The sequence below is a fragment of the Aspergillus caelatus genome (assembly GCF_009193585.1).
Source record: "Aspergillus caelatus strain CBS 763.97 unplaced genomic scaffold BDV27scaffold_27, whole genome shotgun sequence".
NCBI classification, from domain to species: Eukaryota; Fungi; Ascomycota; class Eurotiomycetes; order Eurotiales; family Aspergillaceae; genus Aspergillus; species Aspergillus caelatus.
Window position 1 is genome coordinate 134030 of NW_022475290.1, and position 15541 is coordinate 149570.

General features: G+C 47.6%; 4 protein-coding genes across 4 annotated transcripts; 2 read left to right on the top strand and 2 right to left on the bottom strand.

The window, feature by feature from the left end:
* Positions 1-3304: 3304 nt before the first annotated feature.
* Positions 3305-4023, top strand: BDV27DRAFT_154387 (uncharacterized protein; the record flags this gene model as incomplete). The annotated part of the gene is made up of 4 exons (XM_032071957.1): positions 3305-3317; positions 3386-3617; positions 3672-3837; positions 3895-4023. The coding sequence occupies 4 exons, from the start codon at positions 3305-3307 to the stop codon at positions 4021-4023; spliced, it is 540 nt and encodes a 179-aa protein (XP_031931140.1).
* Positions 4024-7367: 3344 nt separating this feature from the next.
* On the top strand, positions 7368-9127 carry BDV27DRAFT_122944 (beta-lactamase/transpeptidase-like protein). Its single transcript, XM_032065754.1, has 2 exons — positions 7368-7414; positions 7476-9127. Coding segments are annotated over exons 1-2 (1608 nt in total). The 5' UTR covers positions 7368-7413; the 3' UTR covers positions 9083-9127.
* Positions 9128-9824: 697 nt separating this feature from the next.
* On the bottom strand, positions 9825-11001 carry BDV27DRAFT_154389 (uncharacterized protein; the record flags this gene model as incomplete). The annotated part of the gene is made up of 2 exons (XM_032071958.1): positions 9825-10073; positions 10123-11001. The coding sequence occupies 2 exons, from the start codon at positions 10999-11001 to the stop codon at positions 9825-9827; spliced, it is 1128 nt and encodes a 375-aa protein (XP_031931142.1).
* A 388-nt stretch (positions 11002-11389) lies between these two features.
* On the bottom strand, positions 11390-15001 carry BDV27DRAFT_154390 (AAA domain-containing protein; the record flags this gene model as incomplete). Its single annotated transcript, XM_032071959.1, has 3 exons — positions 11390-12310; positions 12360-14684; positions 14876-15001. 3 exons carry the CDS (start codon positions 14999-15001, stop codon positions 11390-11392), a joined length of 3372 nt encoding a protein of 1123 aa, XP_031931143.1.
* Between the last annotated feature and the right edge of the window lie 540 nt (positions 15002-15541).

Below are 15541 nucleotides of genomic sequence, written 5' to 3' on the forward strand. Positions count from 1 at the left end.
CAACAAGCATGGGTCCGATCGAGGCTGATTGATCGGCAAGTGCCGCATGGAGGGCCCCGTTGGGACTTGTTCCACCTAGACTTGTCTGCTATACATAGCAATTTCGGCTCCTTCCTATAATGGTTCGATTCACTGCAGGTACCGAATATGGTGTTGGTTAATCCAGCTAGTTAAGATATCGGAGATCCCCGGGTGTTCCTTTATGCGTTCTGTTTGATGTCGCGTGTCCCATGTTATATGTTCTAAAGGCTTTGACTGAGTAGCAATGAAGCCAGGTATATCCTATAGATTCGTAATGCTGTTGTCCCCTGTTTGTAAGTTTGAACAACGCGCCGATCTTCACGACCCAATCTCCTTATCCCGTCAAACCTTTTTGACAGTTCTTTTTCTCGGGGGAACCTGCGTTTCGATAACAGCGCGGCGGCAACCATCTACGATCTTCCTACCAACAACTTTCAACCCCACGTCATATAACACACAACCTAGATAGTGAATGTACACCCGGGTATCCAGAATGTGCACAGCACTACAGATCGCCTGTATCTGCCTCCCAGATCGAGGATCACGCCCGTACCCACCGGGAACGTCATTCTTATAGCGGTCAAGCCGCCAAGAACCTGCTTAATATGAGTTTTACAGGGTACCCCTATGGTCATCACGCCTCCTTTTAATTTATATATGTGTATGTGCAATACCGTAGATTATTAATTAGACTGCTTTTGCGGTGTTTAGGTATTCAAGCCGAAGTGAACGCGGAGTTGAGGACTCGAAAAAGGGGGCAATTCCCACGCCCAGGACTATCCGCGAGAAACTGCTGAAATTGGAGCAGATCAAGCACTGACCTTCATGCAGATAACTAGTAGGAAGAGGCAAAGGGGAAAGTCAGATGCGGGCCATGGGATGCAGTTAAGATCAAGGGAGCCTGTTCGATGATACCACTGTGGGCGGGTGGTTGGCAGCGGCAAGAATCCTGGCGACTTTTCATGTTGGATACCACCCATGAAATTGCCACCAAGAAGGGGCTGCAGAAGGCTTTGTCAAATTACATAGCAATCTAATGTCTGGGGTTGCACGTAGGCTATACATTCACACCCTTCTCTTAAATGTGCCTGAAGCGGTGACTGAAGAACCATTGACATATATGTATTCACCATTTATATCATCCTCTTAGTTGTTGATACTATTATGACGGTATATCCTGACAGGCTCGCTCTTGTGTTATAATTTGCATGGATTTAAACTCAGATTATTCTTCCTCTTCTGAGAGCCTAAAAACGAGGAAGGCACGACCGATCTTCTCCTGTCTTTCGTGTTATAGGCGTAGAGTGAAGGTGAGTTTTGTACCTACCTACGTGCCCTCTTCTTTCAGTTGGATGGCTATCAGGATTCCGCACAGTACACGTAAAAGGGGGGGAAGGCTAATTGGCATACTGCTACAGTGTGATCATCTGATGCCCTGTACACCGTGCTGTCTACGGGGCACACCTACAAAATGCGAATTTACAGAAGAAGGTCGCAATGCGTACATGCTGCAGTCAGAATCGATCAAAAATATAACAGAGGAATGCACATACTTGGAAAGTCGGCTGGCAGAACTGGAAAGGTCGGTTCCCACCTCACAACAATCTCAGAAGGGGTCTTGTAAGTTACTCGCCCTGTTAGGTTAAGCGCGACTCTCCCTTCCTCGCGCAAAGCAGTGCGTCGCCCAGCACAGAGAAAAATAAACCACCCCACTTCGAACGCACATTAGGTTTGATACTCTAACATTGACCTTGTTATACAGGAGGTGTTTTATCTCACCAGCATATTCTATTGCCCTTGCAATAGATACCGAATGGCTTCTTCGTCAAGTTTAGAATCTGATTCTGGGACATTAGATATCGGATGTTAGGGAGTGGGAAATAGGGTGTGAATGCTTTGTCATTTGTGGACTCGGGGTTATTTATCCAAGCTGTATATGCACATATAATTTTGAATGCCATGCCATATGGTAGGCTTATATATATAGGAAATACACTACCCGACTTCGGGGAAAAAAAAAAGAAAAAAAAAAAAAAAAAAAAAACAAGCTTGCCTTGTGGAGATGACTCTTCAGCTATACGTTGATACGACATTTAGCAATAGGCAAATTTACATAGCCGAGGCACGATTTCCCTAGCATCCACCGAATGTATACCAAGTACAAATTGGTCGTTGCTATAGCACCCAAGAAAGGAAAGGTAAGTCAGGTATATATCCTTGCTTGTCTTCTAGCTTCCTGGTGGCTGAGCTGAATCTATGTCAACCATTTCATCTTTCCGCCGCTCTTGTTATTCTGCTCTTTCTGTCCATCACAAGTTTATAACCCGACGATGGCTGCATAGCAAGTTTGCCAGCGGTGTCTGCGTCTCATACAATTTCCTAGATAATCCCGCTACGTTTATCTAGGAGGGGCATTAAGCGAGGGCGTATGATCTCCCATCTCCTCGGCCTCGCTGTGCCCTCGCGTTGAAATTTGAATTCCGGGACCAGAATTAAATTCTTCTGACTGCCCCACCGGGTGTGGTATTAGCTTCCGAAGTCACAAAACCAAGAAACGCCTTTTCGACCTTGAGAGTACCGTCGTCGGCATGGTATGCTGGGAGATGCAATGATGTATTACCTCTGTATCTCTGACTGGTGTTGGACTTTCAGTTTAGGTTTGGTGCCCCGTGCATTCAAAGCCTCTGCGTTGTCGACTTTCTCTGATGCCGTCGGTTCACGTGGGCCACCTTGTGTATCTGTCACGGCCTTACGCATATCTAGGCCTATCAGCATCGATCCCACTATGGCTCGACTGCTTAGCCCCGCTTAGACGTTATCCCTTCCGTTACTCGGGTGCAGGTAACCCAAGGTGCTTGTACAATGTAGACAGATGGTCTATGGGGGTTGTGTCCTGTCACCAGTCTAGCATGTTAGCCTCTAGTGAACCGCAGTTCTTGGTGGTGACCCGCTGGCATTTTTGGATCGGCGGGGGTAGGTTCAGTCAATCATGGCCGAAAATTATGATGGTCGTACAGCAATTTCACTCTCACTGGGCCCGTCGCTAACGCTTGTCATAAATACCCTAGGCCGAACCTAAAAAGAATATCAGACCCTCGAAGATGAGACTACCATCGACCAAGTAGACTCTCGAATCACCAAAGAGACACATTGAGTTCCTAGTTGGCGAACTGACCTGATCGTTGCTCTCTACTGCTCTATCTCTTTATGTTTGATACGAACCCCTCTCGTTCTTGACCACGACCGTTAGCCCTTAACAATCCAGTGACTAGTAGACATTATCATGGTTGATAGAAGTGAGTATCGTCTTTCGTCACCGGTTCGGGATGTTCTAGTCGTCGGTAGAATATTGACACTGTACAAGTGAACCCGGCGCGTGCCTTGCGGGTAGCCGAGATCATCAACGACTACCGAACCCTCCTTGTGCATATCGCTCGGCACAATGTGCAGATTCCAACGGAGGGTGGCCACAAAGAAACGTACAAAGAGATTAGAGAAGGCCTGGCTGCTGCACAGGCACTGTTAGCAGCCAACTACGACCCCAGCGTGGAGTCTACCCCGTCCAACACGGAGACGGAAAAGGCCGAACTGAAGAGGTACAGACAATAGGGCGTATGTGAATTAGATTGGTGTATCCTGACTATATCCAGGACCATCCTCGACGCAAGTGCCCGTCGATTTCAAGCGCACCGCATCTACCTCCGGGTGGCAGTTGCCACAAGATGCGCCCTCGCCCGGCAAAATATCCTACGGGAAGGACGGCCAGCGATAGAGCAGACTGCTTCCCTTGACGCCGTGGAAAATACGTTCCGACAGGTGAGTCGTGTCATGTGCCTTTGGATAGTAAGCCCTATATTGATGGAATTGCAATAGGAAATGGGGCGAGTGACGGACCAGTACGTCGTGGACGATCTGCGGACCGCAGACACACGGGCAGGATACTGGACCGAAGAAGATCCATCACTATCGGAGGTCCTTGACTGGATTCACCGTCACTTGTAGAGGGTGCAGAGGTAATATCCAGCCAGTTGGGATTCCGGCTTCTTTAGGAGCAGCTAAGAGGATGGCACCATGGCAGCAACTTTCGGAACTAGCATCTTATACCCTTTACAACGACGATATGATATCCGTGATTTCTGAGAGCAAGTAGATCAGTCTTTAGCTGATTCTGGACACCGTGTTGGGGGACTTGCTAATCCTTGCGTCTTTTCCATTTCCCACTCCAGTGTCGGTGGAATATCCTGTTTGTTGTTCCTGAGATATGATAGCCGATTAAGTGGTCAGAATAACTGTGGAGTCCTTCGAACCTCGCCAGCATCTGCTGGACAAGGTCAAAAGAACTAGAATATTGGCTCTCGGACTAATATCTTAAGCAAGCCATTAAAATAATTTCACAGCCTCAATGGTTGCGACGCAGCGCTGTTGAGCTCGGGGTTACACCCTCCTCTTTGGACAGGACAGAAGTCCAACCAATATACTTTCTTAGTTCTCCCATTGGTTGACCAAACAGCCAGACACATATCAGCTATAATCCACGCTTTGCATGCTATCAGCATCTCTTCGAGGACTCACTGACAGCATTCTCAATTGGTATGACGTCAATAGCCAACATCTTCCATTGCCAAATGAGTACAAACCGAATACACTCATTCGGGCTCCAACAAATGATACCCTGATGTATCACGAAGCAATACCAATATCCGTCAAAGCTCCATGCCATCGAATGCCTCTCTCTAGCGTACTCCTTACTTTGAAATGCACGTCATGCTCCTTGGAACATGCATGCCCAGTGCTCGTCGTCCTCGAATCCGGCCTTTTGCGGAGTGCAGTAGTGTAAAGATCACCACCTATAGAAACCACAGGGAATCTGTTAAGATTGCAAGGAGCATCGTTCGCCATGGCCGATGTCAAGAAAAGTCATGGAGTCTACCTCTGGGCATATACACCCTCATCGTGCGCTCCGGCAATCCCCCTCGCAGACATCAATTTGGGCATTGACCCCACCACGGACAGTCGAAGGTTGATTCAGACATGAGTGAAATCCTATATTCCACTTGGGTGTTGTGTGAGTGCTCCTCAAAGATGAATATTACATACAATCACAAACGTAACCGGATTCACTAACCCTATAAGTCATCAGTTGATCTTGCCGTCTTCAGAGCAAGATGCTCTATCCACTACAATACTGGCGAGCGTTTTCCCTTCCTTACGTATACTACTACGTTCATCCTCCCTGTGCCCGTACAGCCACTGCCTCGGCTTGTATTATCCTAGGCCACATCGTACACAACATACTAGCTAGCAAGCCGTTTTCATATCTTAGTAACATGCCTCAGCTGTCCATTCGTCACGGGCGACCTCAGCTCTTCTATCGTCATAGCCGACTAATTGGGGAAGCTACGCGAGCCTTTCATTATAAATAAAGCGCGACCATGAGCATAGTCGGCCTGGTTTCCCAGGTTCGATGCTTGTGACTTTCATTCTCACGGTTCTCATCGTTAAGATCCGAATGTGCGAGGGTAGTCTCTTGGTGATTGAGTCGCCTATGAACCTGAAAAAGTACATACCTACTCGGCATACCGTCAGTGTCCTGGATACGCATACTTTCCTTCGCCAGCCCTTTCCCGAATACCGCGCAAGAATTTCCCCGTCTCCCCGTGAAGTTGCTCACGATGATGCTCTGTCTCCAAATTCCGTAGAATAGACAATCATTATAGGCCGACTACCCAGCCCGCCCTCACAGGGCTCCTTCGGCTCTAATCTAGACGGGTACTGTCTTCGGAAATCATATTCCACTAGCGACTCACCGATGACGACGTCGCCCACGTAAATCTCCTTCTTATGCTTCAGACCAGAAGGTACGCCCCCGCAAATCCAGACCACCAAGCCTATGTTGATATTAGGAACGCTTAGCCTTAGACCGGCCGCCACAGCTGCTGCACTGACCTTCCCAATGTGCAGCATATGCGTCAAAACGACGTTGTGTGTTTCCCTATAAAACAGGTTGTGTAGGCTTTTAAATCGCCTAGCATGCTCGGCATCTTCCCATGGGTGGTCAAAGAGTGCGATGACCGCATTGGCTTCCAGAGGCAGGGCTCAGATGAGCGCAACCTGGAAGTGACTACGATAAAATGGGCCCGAAAGTGTCATTCTCACAAAAAATCTTCGTGATTATAGGTGGAGACCAACAGTGTGAGACATTAATGAGGGCCAGATAGGGTCATTATTTTAACGCTGTTTTATGAGGGCGAGGCTGGTCCTCAATTGTTTAACCATATTTACTAGCTCTAAATGCCACGCTAAAATGCTGACGGCCGCTGCAGTACGTATGGACAATTGCGTAGGATTGAACCAAGATCAACGAGAGAGCAACGTGGAGATAGAGACGCTCGATCGTGCGATTGAATGGCGGTCGTGCTCGCCTAGTACCTTTGTCAAATGTGACAACAATGTCTTCACAAGCGAGGCCTATACCGCTAAGATGTCGCTGTATACATACAGCTGAAGAGGTCTACATGCCCAAGTGTACCTGGTATTTGTGTCCGCTTAATACGGTAGCTCGGTCCCCTTGGAAAACCTAATGTGATATGTGACTCTATCCATGAGATATCCAGTTTCATCAAACGACGTTGTGATATAGTGTGCTGCTTTCCCTGAACTCTGAGTTGGACATGGTATCTACTACCATCCAAACATGCAAGTATGCCTCCTTTCACTCTTGAGTAGCGTTGTTATGATATCACTCCATATATTTTATATTGAAAATAGTGATCGGCTATGCTCGCTAACTGTCTGTCGTGTACTGCATGGTCGCTCCGTAAGAGAAGGTCTCTGATCCAGAGAACAAGGCTGCAGTTTCTAGCATAGCATGTGTAATTGACACAGTAGGTATCTTCGACGGTACAATTTCTCACAGTTTCCTCCCTACTCTCAGGCAGATGCTTTGCTGGGTGTCGACGCATGTATAGCCTTTAATGCTGGTGCTACGCATACCCAATTTGTAGCCTTCCGTTGTTACTATAATATATGATGTTCTTTACATGACCAGTAATAACAACTGTTAGAAATATTATAATTCTATATACATAGTTTAAATGTTCATGCCTATTTGCATATAATCACCACTACATACTTACTTACCGTATGGAGGAGCCCTAGCCAAGTGATCGGTGCAGGTTCCACTGAGGCACCAACCGGGTTAGTATATCGAAGTTGACTTTGATATTGACCAGGATATCTGGCTAGTTTCGGGCACTATTCTGGGTTAGTGCCAAAAGTCTGATACACATCAGGCACCCTCTTTTCTCCGCAGTTGGACCTTGTTAAAGAATACGAAAATATCGAATTGACTATCCACGACACAAGTACAGAACACACGTTCCATTTTAAACCAGTATGTAATCTAGTCCCGTTATGATAGAATATGGAGGTCTCTGAGGAAAGTATAACCCTAGTGAATCCAACTATTCAAGATATCCTCCTGAATATACCATCTCGCTATCGAGGACCAGGCGGAGCGCTTGCTGTGTTGAAGGATGGCAAACTCGTCGGCGAGCACCTCTGGGGTTTCGCCGACATGCAAAGCCTGATTCCCATGACCCCATCAACGTTGATGCCAATATGCTCGATCACAAAACAAATGGTGTGCTTGATCCTGAAAGATCTAGAGCGCAATCCCACCCCAGAGATGCTGAAGCGGGGCAACGTGTCTCGGCAGTTCTCGGACGCTCTTGATCAAATGCTCCATCCCGACCTCACGACAAATACCGGACTAAAATTAGAGCATCTATGCAACAACCAGTCTGGAATACGAGATTACTGGGCTATGTCCATGTTCTGGGGTGCCCATCCCGATGGTGAATTTCGACTCGAAGAAGATGCCAAGAAGGCACTCGACCGGACAAGGTCTCTGCATTTTGAACCCGGTACGCAGTATGCGTATTGTAACTTGAACTTCCATATCCTTGCCCGAATTATCGAAGATGTGAGTGGGCAAACCCTAGGCGATCTACTCGCTGAAAGGCTCTTCTTGCCGGCTCAGATGAAAACTGCGCGCTTGTGCGCCGACAACGCTAACCTCCCTCCACCTTGTGTTGGGTATGAAGGAACCGAGTCCTCTGGCTTCATCCCAGCCATCAATCGCATGGAGTGGTCTGGTGATGCAGGGGTTGTGGCTTCCCTCGAGGATATGATTGCATATGAACATTATTTGTACACTAACTGGGACGACGAGCAAAGTGTATATCGTGCGATCGCGCAACAACAGTCATTCAAGGATGGCACAATTGCACGATATGGATACGGCCTAGAGCACGGTACTGTCAGAGACGTGGCTACGATCGGCCATGGCGGTGCTCTTCGTGGATTCCGTCTTCATAGAATCCAGGCTCCATCAGAGAAACTGGCGATTGTGGTTATGCTCAATCACCAGGCTGATGCGCAAGAGGCGGCACATTATATTATGAAAGATATTTTCGGCATATATAAGGGCCACGTTCCTAGACTTAGCCCTGTCAGTCCCTCCCCGAATTGGGTTGGCACTTTTTACGATGCAGAGGCCCAGTTAGCTGTTGAGATTGGACATGGCCGTCAGGGCCATTTAACCGTCTCTTATGGGGGTCCCAATGACATTTTGATCTGTCTTGAAGAAAACAAAGCCCAGTCAAGTAATATGATTGGCACAATCAATGGTGATTTCCTCGTGCTCCACCGTTTAGACGACAATCGTCTCATTCGTGCCAATCGTGTTGCTACTGGCCAGCAACCACCCAAAGACTATTACCTTGGCGCATATTACTGTGCAGAAGTTGACTCGACCTTTCATTGTACTGGTGGAGGTGGCATGTTATATGGACTATTTGAAGGATACCTAGGTCAAGGACCACCACACCTCATGCGATATATTGGGGAGGATATATGGATTCTTGTATGTCCACGAGGCTTAGATGCGCCGGCACCCGGGAACTGGACAGTAGTATTCCAGCGCGATGACCACGGAGATATTGTTCGTGTTACGATTGGCTGTTGGTTAGCCAGGAAAGTGGTATTTGTTAAACCATAATTAGGCATTAGACGGAAAACAGGTTGTAACTCGCTTGTGGACAACAGTCTTGAAGCTTATCATGCAACTCGTCCAATAACAAATAACGCGACATTCGATCAACTAGAGGTGATATCGGAAAGCATCCCATGTTTACTACGCACAACATGAGTATCCCCCCAAACCTAAGATCCGCTAAAGGCAAGGATGTGCCCTACTAGCACTACTAGCTACTTTTAGTACCTGAGGTGGCATTTGCAGGCGTTCCTAACTTTGGCAAATATTACCACGCTTCGGCATAATATTCGAGCGAAAGAATCTACGATCAACATGGCCAGGCGCTCCTATAGAACGCTGGAGCATTGCCCACAACCTAGTCCTACTGTGGTTATTATTTAATGGGGTTCTGGGCAATCCTTATCACTCGTTTAATCTCCGTACCCAATCTTTGTCTCTGCCTGACAACTGAACTATATGTAATGCGAGCTGCCTCCATCGAAACATTCTTTCAGTGCCTCCTTACTAGCTGCGCACCCTCCGGGGGACTGCGGTTCTAACGCTGAGCATATCAAGCCTCTTCAGTAGCCTCTTTGCCGTGGCTTATGTATGCATTTCCAGATTGAGAAGCTGGTTTTTGGTATTGAGCTGTCTGGCCTAGTACAATGTCTCTCTTAATGATAAACCAATCCTCAGAACACCATGCATAGCTCTTTGAAATAAAACAAAGCCAACGTCCGTGCCATTTGAAATAAAAAAATAAAAATTAGGAGAGCACCCAGAGCCGATACTCTGGATTGCTTTCATCCTTATCCAGCGGCCTGATCACCTCCATAGCTCTATGGAACGCTGTCAGCTTCCTTGCTACGTTTAGCTCCTGACGAAAGAACCCCATATCTATAGTGAAAGTCCTTGACGTATCGAAGTTGGAAAACAAGGTCCTGCAACCCTCAGGAATTAAATCCGTGACACTAAGTACGAGATTTTGCGGATTAGCGGGGGTTGGCAGAACATCCTAAAAACGTAATTAGTTTCTATCCATCGTTCATCAAGGTATGACCCACAATGCGCGGTCCCCTCAGAACGGGGTATCCGTCTCTCAATTCCCAAACCTCTAGATATACAGAGATTTGGCCAACCCAATCAGACGCAATGACTTCAGATTTGACTGCCTTGTACAAAGCGGGCGAGGAATTTTGAATTCCATCCACGGTATTTTCGATGTCGAAAGTCTCTTGCGACATCGCATCTCCGTATTTAGTGACAAGCATATCGCGAGTGCATGTAAACTGCTCCGTTTTGTGATGGATGGCGCGCTGGCGCTTGTCTTCATCTATTTTGGCGATGATCACTACTTTGGTCTCGCCGCCAGATCGCAGTAGCCATTGTGAAGCGTCACGGACCAGGTCATGATAACTTTCTGAGAAACCAATTTCAAGGACAATTTGTAGAAATTGTTCTTCGGCTTCAATGTCGTTGAAATAGATCAAGTTATCGGGATGCTTCGTCCACGCTGCAGGTTTTTCACCAAGCTTTTCTCCGGGATTGAGTGGTCTAGAGAGGAGAACGGGTAATGGGTTTATTACGATGCACTTGACTTCGTCAACAGTTAGGGTAGTACGATGCGCCGTGATGAAAGATCGGAAGATGCACGAGTTGAGGGCGGCATGCAGGGGAGAGCCCATAGCTTTAACCTTCAGAATTTCATATTCCGGATCATATTCCCACTGGCACAACCTTTTCTCCGAGCCCTTTTGTAAAATATCACGGATTTCCTTGGTGAGGTTGTCCCAGGACAGCGCCAGTAGCAAGTTTTCTTGGGTGCGGCTGAGCAAGAACGATATTATGTGACTCTGTGCTTCACCTGGCGAATCCACCGGGATAGCGTTTGACACCTTGGGATAGTAAGTGACCGAAGGTTGAGAGATGGCTGTCGGTGCCATGGTGAACTGCATAAAGAACTGAAAATGGGGGGCGTCCAAAGATGACAATAACGAAGAGAGCGAAAAAGTGCGAAAATGGAAGGTGATCCTTCTGGATGAGGAAGCGGGAATAGAAAGGACAAGGTAGTGACGAAGGGAGAGTTACGAGACTAGGATAGAGGTGTTTTGTGATGGTAGGAAAGAGTATTTAGAAAGGTGCACAATATTCAATGAAACAAAGGTCTGGATATGTGGGACCTAAGGTGGTTAAATACACGGCTCTTTGGTGAGTTTTAGACTTTTTTTTTTCTTTTCTTTTCTTGCCGCCTTATTTTTATTTGATTTTTCCTGTTTGTTTGCTTTTTCTTTTTCTTTGTTCTTTTTTGGCCTTCCCCCTTTGCTTTACCGGTCATGAAGTCATGGTTACCAATTCTGAGGGGGCCTTGGCTGCAGAGCCATTCTGGATGGTATTATCGGCCTTCGGGACATCTGCTTTTTCATCTACCTCGACAATATCACGAAGAGCACCAGCGCATGGGACAACTAGGTCATTGTCAAGCAAGTGCTTCCAATGGACGAGGATCTCTGGAGGCACCTTCATTCTGGCTTCGTCACCGTCGAGTCGATTGTTGTTGATTATTTGGCCGTTCGCAACCACAATGAGACAAGCACGTGCACGCGTAAGAGCGACGTTGGCGCGGCGGTTATCAGAGGCGAAGCCCAAGTCACTCGGTTCTCCAAAGGTAACGACCCAGTCGACTATGACGATATCGGCTTGGTTGCCCTGCATTCCATCTACCGTAAATACGGAAACCATGTCCTCCCAAGCAATGCTTTGTTTGCGGGAAAGATTGAGCATTGAATTAATGTAAGCCTTTTTTTGATCGGCATATGTCGGTAGGATGCAGCAAGACAAACCAGAAAGTGCGTTTTCAGTAATGAGATACTCAATTAGATCCATAACTACTGCAACATTGCGCACATTGGATCTTGAATATGTTGTAGGGTTGGTGACCGAGTTTCCATCGCTTACGTCAAGCCCGATAAGTTCTATCTCGTTCCTGAATTCGACATCGTTGGCTTGGAGCTTGAGCCATACAAGGAGTTTCTGAGAAAACACGGGATTCAATGTAATTGCTTCCACGGATGGATCGTTTGTCATCTTCCCTTCGTATGTGAAGTCGGAAGGGAATTTCGAAAGACTAGGACGCATGCGATGTTGCTGACAGACAATAGCCACTGGAAACCTCGCGCAGCGGAGTCTATCAAAAAGAGATTTCCCTATCTGGGCGCCGAACTCGTTGTACCCAGGAGATTCATTTGCTGATAACTAAAGGTGGGAGCTGATGCCGATCTCCTCCTCTGATCATTCCGATAACCTTGTCTGCATTATCGAGAGAGACTAGTGGGACAATGGCGTCAGGTTCTGTGGCTTGGCCATCCTCATCTGCAATAATGATGATCCCTTTTCCCTTGGTACCAAAGTTTCGTCGGACAAGATCAGTTCCTGCCAGATTATTCGTACAGGCAACCACACGAGCCTCCTGAATGATGAGTTCAGAAACCGCGTCATAGGACTTTTTGAATGCAGTTTCTCTCTTGGACCATTTCTCAAGATCCTCGCAGGACGCGTCCTTGGGCCGGGGGACCTTTGGCTGGCTGAGGTACTCACGAACCACGCTATAGGCATCTTGCAAGTCCTCCGTATAGTCAGGTTCGGCATTTCTAGGGGCTGTCACCTGCTTCTTTGGGGTAGAAATCGCCACATTCAAGACAAACTCCTCGCCAGCAGCATACACAGTGTTACATTTCCATTGAACGTAAGTTAACACGCTCTGCTCCAGATCTCCTTCCACTTTTCGAGAACGCGATTCCTTCATAGTCATGATGAGACCCATCAAAGCAGAGTGTATTTCAACTTCTGCGTGTTCCTCATCACCATCAGCACTCTCCCTGGGGTTTGCAGTTGTTCTGGAGCGTTTCTCGACTTCTCCACGGCGCACACGAACATATTCAACCTCAGGTGCCAGCTCTTTAAATTCTCTAGTTAGCGCATCGACAGCTGCATTGCTGGGTCCCACTAGGAGTATATCAAACCCACAAAGATGGAGGAAGATTGCGATGGCGGCCAGGACTGTGGTCTTGCCACATCCTGGAAACCCCTCCAAGAGCGAGCAACCCGCCTTTGTATTACGCACGGACCGAAACGCGGCGACCTTGTCCGCATTCCACTGCTTTAGCTGAAGTAGATGCCGTAATGCAGATTGGATGAGGTTCGGGTCAATCCCGTGGAGAAGGTCGACGTCGGGCAAGGCATTAGGCTCATGATTGAGCAAAAGCGGGAACCATCTTGCAACTTCATTCTCGTTAGCCTTCAGCTTCGCAAGAGCGTTGATGGACCTTCTGATAGGCGCCTTGTTGATCTCGAACTTGAGGGACACGGGATGTTCGACGATGGCACTGTCCTGGTCGGTGTTCAAGAGCTTTCCCAGGCGTGGACCGTAAAGCACGATCTGAATGGCGCTAGGGTCCTCGTCTTCTATGTATCCAGGTACTGTGAACCCACTACCTTTCCATTCCATCGTTGGTCCTGAGCCCTTAGGAACACGAACAATGACTTCGACCTCCGTGAACTCGGGCAGAATCAGCTCCATTCCCTTCATCTCAGGTGGGAGGAGATCCTCCTTAAAGGCATATCTGTCCAGCATAGCAATAGCGACAATCGATTCGCCAATTCTTTTCAACTTGATAGAAGCGGGGATCAGTTGGATTCTTTTAATCATTTCATAGGGCCGTCTCCATTCGAGCACTGCGCCATAGGCCATCTTGACTAAATAAGCGTCGATATCGTAGAAATGCGATTGCCCACGGAACTTCACCATATCCGAACCCCAACCTTGGTGAACAATAACACGAGGCTTCTGCTGTCCAAAAAGAATCCGCACTTCTCCACCATGTGCACGGTACGGGGACCAAGCCGCGGATGTAGGATGCAAGTTGGCTATGTCCTTTAGTGTTTCGAGGAATCCCGTCAGTCGAGATACATCCCGAGGGTCGATATCGACGCGAAGATTGACCGTACGGGGCTTAGTTGAGGCATTCCTTGTCAGGCTATACATGTAAACGAAGAGCTCGTTGGTCTCACGGTTGAACTCGTGCCCATCTGAAAGGCCTTGAGATATTCCGCCAGTAGTGTCAAACTCAATGTCAATATAGCAAGGAGCGATATACTCGACTTTGCTTCCCTTGTCCGCCTCATCGCCTTCCTTCGGCTTTGTGGGGAGATGTTCAGTATAACTGAAGTTTTGGACACAACGTTGGATTCGCCGGTCAACAAAGGGATGAAGATTGAACTCGAGTCGGGCAGAGTGAGCAACATTCTCTGGATGTAACTCTTTCTTCATTGGAGACTTTGAACGCGTCACAAAAGCCTGAAAAGCCAGCTTACCGGCGATTGGTCGATCCGAGATCCGAAAACAAACTGCCGTGTCGCCATGTGTAAATGTGGATTTCGCTGGTAGAAAATTCGGTTCAGTGAAGGAGGAAGAGGAAGAGGACTCGGATGGCACCTTGAAGCGAATCCACCTCTCTCTTGGGCCATGAAAATGGTGCCAATCGGGTGACCTTGTGCTGGCCAAAGCAATCATATTATCCTGTGTCAGGTCCTTGTTATCTTCCTTGACTTCAGCGGCTTCTGCCATATCCTGTTTAAGTGAGATCATCGGTCAGTGGCCCTAGAGAGGTTATTTGAGTGATAGATCAATCTTACCGCAGAAGCGCCAGGGTTGTCGCCCTAGGAGTCGCTGCGGGTCTACTCAAGACTGTGTGTTATCGATCTGGAAGAAACTATTAGAATTGTCCCTGGTACTAGCTAAAGCTCTTGCTTACGACGCACCGATTTATCTCCAAGAACCCCACTTTCAGTACACAACACTTTGTTGGAGGCTTCCTTTTTCTCATGAGGATCACTGCAGACGAACACCGGCGCTTGGGGGTTGAGTTTCAGGGTAGGGTCCGCCATTTTTTCCCTTCTCAGATCAGCTTGAGGGCACCAAGTCGTTGGACGAGGCTGAGAGACTCACTGTATTGGAAGTGGAAGCTCCACGCCACCAGGCAGTATAGGGATATTGAAACGGATACAGAGAGTTTCAGGGAATTGAGGGAGATGGACGCGAGAGTTGCAGGACAGGAGGAGGGGTCAAAACAGGTATACGGTGAGTAGCCAGGAAGGACAAATGATGTAGAAGGAGCTTGGAGATGGGAGATATGACATGTAAGATGCTTTTTCTTTGACCTGTTATGATGTTTCTTGTCTTTGAAGCTTTTGAATGTGTTTAGGCCTGGATATGTAGGACCTAGGGGAAGAAAGAGGGAAAGGGGAAGAAGAAGACAAAGGGAAAAAAGTAAAAATGGGGGGAGCGAGGGAGTAACAGAAAAGACCGTGTGAAATTTCTCGTCGTTGGTGAATGAAGGAAGAAGTGAAAGAATCGAGCAGGACACTGATTTCATGGACTCTTAGAGAATCCTTCCACACAGTTTTTCCTTCCCTTCTCAACAGAGA